The sequence below is a fragment of the Manacus vitellinus genome, unplaced genomic scaffold, assembly GCF_001715985.3.
Source record: "Manacus vitellinus isolate BGI_N305 unplaced genomic scaffold, ASM171598v3 scaffold_32_pilon, whole genome shotgun sequence".
NCBI classification, from domain to species: Eukaryota; Metazoa; Chordata; class Aves; order Passeriformes; family Pipridae; genus Manacus; species Manacus vitellinus.
In genome coordinates, this window is record NW_021940460.1 from 7085751 (window position 1) to 7089463 (window position 3713).

The 3713-nt window shown below is 60.1% G+C and overlaps 1 protein-coding gene across 1 annotated transcript in view; it reads right to left on the reverse strand.

Moving 5' to 3' along the window:
* Positions 1-3006, reverse strand: part of SEZ6 (seizure related 6 homolog) — a gene marked incomplete at its 3' end in the record, with an annotated part of 8778 nt that extends 5772 nt beyond the window's left edge. The window contains exon 1 of the mRNA XM_029961285.1: positions 2932-3006. Within this exon, the coding sequence (XP_029817145.1) occupies positions 2932-3006 (75 nt within the window). The remainder of the gene's footprint in view (positions 1-2931) is intronic.
* Between the last annotated feature and the right edge of the window lie 707 nt (positions 3007-3713).

A 3713-nucleotide genomic window follows, 5' to 3' on the forward strand; every position in this document is an offset into this window, starting at 1 on the left:
TGCCGTGCACAGGCACTGATGACACGATACTGCCAATTACCGGGTAATTATCCCGATCCCTAGCAGGGCAGGGCCCCGTGAAGATTAATTACTCTGCTACTGCTGCTTTTAAGGGACTATTAAGAGACATTATCTTGGGTGTGCAGCGTGGTGGGGAGACGCTGGATGCTGGGAGGCATCCTCACACCCCCCTGCCACCCACCCTGTGTCCCCACTCCCCCACTGCCATCGCCCTGGGATGGTGATAATGCCCTGGGCACAGCAGGGAAGTGAACACCTGCCCACACTGGTTCTGAAAGGTTCACTTGCCCCCCAGCAAGGCCAGAATTATATTTTAATAGGATCCATTTATTTGAACATAAAAGTTAATGAGTTTATGCTGAAGGGCGCCAAAATCTCCGCTAGGCTTTAATAGCAGATTAGTGCTCAGGGCTGGGCCCTGCGCTGCCACGGCTGCCCCACACAGTGAAGGCTGGGGTAGAGATGCCCATCTCACCTTCCTGAACACCCCTGCCCATGGGCATCTCACCTGCCCAGAGTGCTGGGAGGCACAGTGGTCCCCATTGAGGCTACTGGGTGAGGCCAGACCCCACAACAAGGATCCTAAAGCAGGTCCCATCTGGATACTGTGCATCCTGGCCTGGGGAGCGTGTAGGCACCAGACACTGCCCTGGGCTTTGTGGATTGATCTGGGTACCATGAGATGGTCCTGGCACCAGGGGATGCTCAGGACCCAGGATTGTCTTGACCCTCAAGGGATGCAGGATGCTCAGCCCACTGTGGAAGGCACCGGATGCCCAGCTGCTGCCACTCATGCCCCGTGAACACCACAGGATTAGAGCCTCCACCTCCACAGATGTCTCTAAGCAGCTTATCTCCAGTGCCACAACTATGTCCCTCCCACGCCCCCAAGGTGACCAGGGACCTCTGACATGGGACTAGCTATCCATCAGCCACCCCTCCAGCCCCTGGCACCCACAGGGACCCTCCAGAGCTCAGAGTGGGCACAGACCCTTGCAAAGGGACTGTCAGGTCCCCACTGGCCATGCGCCTGCCGGTGTCCCTGGGCACGGCTGCCACGTGCCCATGGCTGCAGCCAGGACGGGGTCCTAATCCCTCACACTGGCTTTGCTGGGCGGGAGTTTATTAACGGCAGCCGGGAGATGCCAGAGACTAATCCGGCTGTGGCGGGCAGCTGCCCCCCCAACGGGAATCGATGCTGCCTGCTGTCACAAATAAATAAATAAGGCAGCACGCGGCCGCCTGGGGAGCACCGATCGATGCTGCCCGCCAAGAAAGCAATAACAGAGTGCCCAGCTCGGGCAGGGGACAGGACAGGGCCCTTGGTGGTCCCAGGAGCATCACGGTGCCATGGCATGGTAGTATTCCTTGCCTCAGTTTCCCCTTCTGTAGGAGTGGGCAGGCAGGAGGCATCTTGGGCGCAGTGGGGAGGGCCTCACAGGATTCCAGGTTTATTTTCCAATTTAAAATCCAATCTGGCTTTACCCCCATGGCCAGGGCCGGCAACCGTGATTAATGAGCTGTCAGGCAGCCAATGCCACACTCCCCCACCCACAGCCTCCACACTCTGTCACCCACAGCCCCCAGCCCCCTGAACTACTCCCAGATCCCAAAGCAGGCACAGGAGATGGAACATGCACTGTTGATGCCAGATCCCCATCTGTCCCATCCTGGTGTCTCTGCAGACCCCTAGCAGGGAGCAAGGCTTGCTTTCAGCGGGAAGGCAATGTGGGCAGGAGCAGGCAGGGAATACAGGTGGGTGCAGGTGGTGGGTGGGCAGGTGTAGGCAGCATGGGAATACAGGCAGTGTCGGGATGCAGGCAGGCATGGGCAGGCAGTGTAAGGATGCAGGCAGGGGTGGGTGGGCACAGGCAGGGCTGTGCAGCCAGCTCCCCTGACATCCAGCTGACACCACTGGCGCCCAGCTTGGTGAGCTGGGAATGCCTTTGGCACCTATGCTGGCATCCATGTCCTGCCACCCCGTGACCACCTCCATCCTGGCACTGCCAGTGACCCCAGATGCCCATGGCCAAGCTGAGACTGTTAGAGCAGCTGGGGAGGCAACCCAAGGGGTGTCCCGGTGGCCGGGGACACTGCCAGCGAGTATGGCCGCCAGCCCTGGCAGCTACCAGAGGAGCTCTGCTTTAATATTCATGGCAGCGCTGGTGGGGAAGCATTTGACCTTGTATGTTTTGTGATTCTCCTTGAATTGAACAGTCATTTACCCGCTGACACATGTCACGTCACCGCAACCGGTTCCCTGGAGCATCGCGGCGGCCGAGCGCCGGCTGACACACCGAACACCCCGAGCGTCACCGACACCGGGTGGGCGCGAGGGCAGAGCGCGGCGAGCACCAGGGTGCCCATCCCTGGGGCTTTCCTCCCTCCCCACCCGGCGGATGCCAGTGGTGCCCTCATCCCCTCCCCGTCACCCACGGCCCATGTAATCCCAGTTCCCCGCTCTCCCTGTGGAGCTAATGGGTTTGTACAGCAATTTCCCTGCACGGCGGCAGCGGGGATAAATTGTATGTCTGCTGCTATTTCGGACCCAAGCACTGTGTGGTGCCACGTCCCCCCTCTCTGTGCTGATCAGCCCCTCCAGCTCTGCATCAGGATCCCCTGTGACAGAGACCTCACTGCTATGCCACCCCGTAGTGCCCACAGTGTGGACAGCAGTCCCCCATGGGGCTCGGTGCAAGCTCTGAACCCCCCCAGCATCCATCACAGCTCACCCCGCTGCATGACAGAGGAGCACCCAGCTCTCGGAGCACTCCTGGGTCCTGGAGGTGCCTGCCCAGCACGGGCAGGAATCAGGCAGGGAGAGCAGAGCCACGCTGCCCTCCCAGCTCCTATCTCCCCTTCCCTGCCCGCTGCCAGCAACAGTAATTGAAATCGGTTGCGGGAGGCGACCGAGAGCTGCTTGTCGGGCTCTGCGTTGGGCTGCTCAGCCATGTCATCCTTCTCGCAGACACCATTCCCTCCCATCGCCGCCTGCTCCCGCCAGAGCCAGCATCCCAGCTGCCTCCAGCACCAGCTCCCTTCCAGCCAACCCCACACCCTGCCCCATCACCACTCTTCCTATAGGATGAACCATCCATTTCTAGAAGCCACCAGGGGCTGATGCCATGGCCACATTCCCCCTTGCTGCCATCTCCCAGGGCAGCTGGGGACCACCAGAGCCCACCCTGCCTGAGCATCACCCCACGCATCGCCCAGCATCAGCTGATCTGGCATTTCAAGCACCTCTCTCCATTTTCGCAGGGTCAGAGCAGCGTTCTTGCGGCTGATTAATATTTGATCCCTTCAGCACAGCTCGTTACTGCATTTAAATTATATATGTAATAATTCCTACTGGCACAGCGAGCGTGCGGACTGGCTCCTGACGCTTCTCCTGCAGGTTGGGGATCGAGTGCATCCTCAGCCTTGGCCAGTGGGACCCCCCTGGCACCTCGGAAGATGTAATGAGCGGTGCCAGGTCTCAGCACAGGGCAGGCTGGCAGTAAGCCAGGCAGATAGAGGCATCCCCAGCTGCCTCTGGCAGGTCCAGGCAGCCTCTTCACCCACCCAAGGATGGTCGTGGTGGGAGCAATGCTGGTCCTCCGGCTCACCCCATCTCCCTGGCAGCAGGAGGAAGGGATGCTGCTGTTCCCGAGCTCCCTGCCTGCAACTGGAGGGAATCCATTACCTCCCTG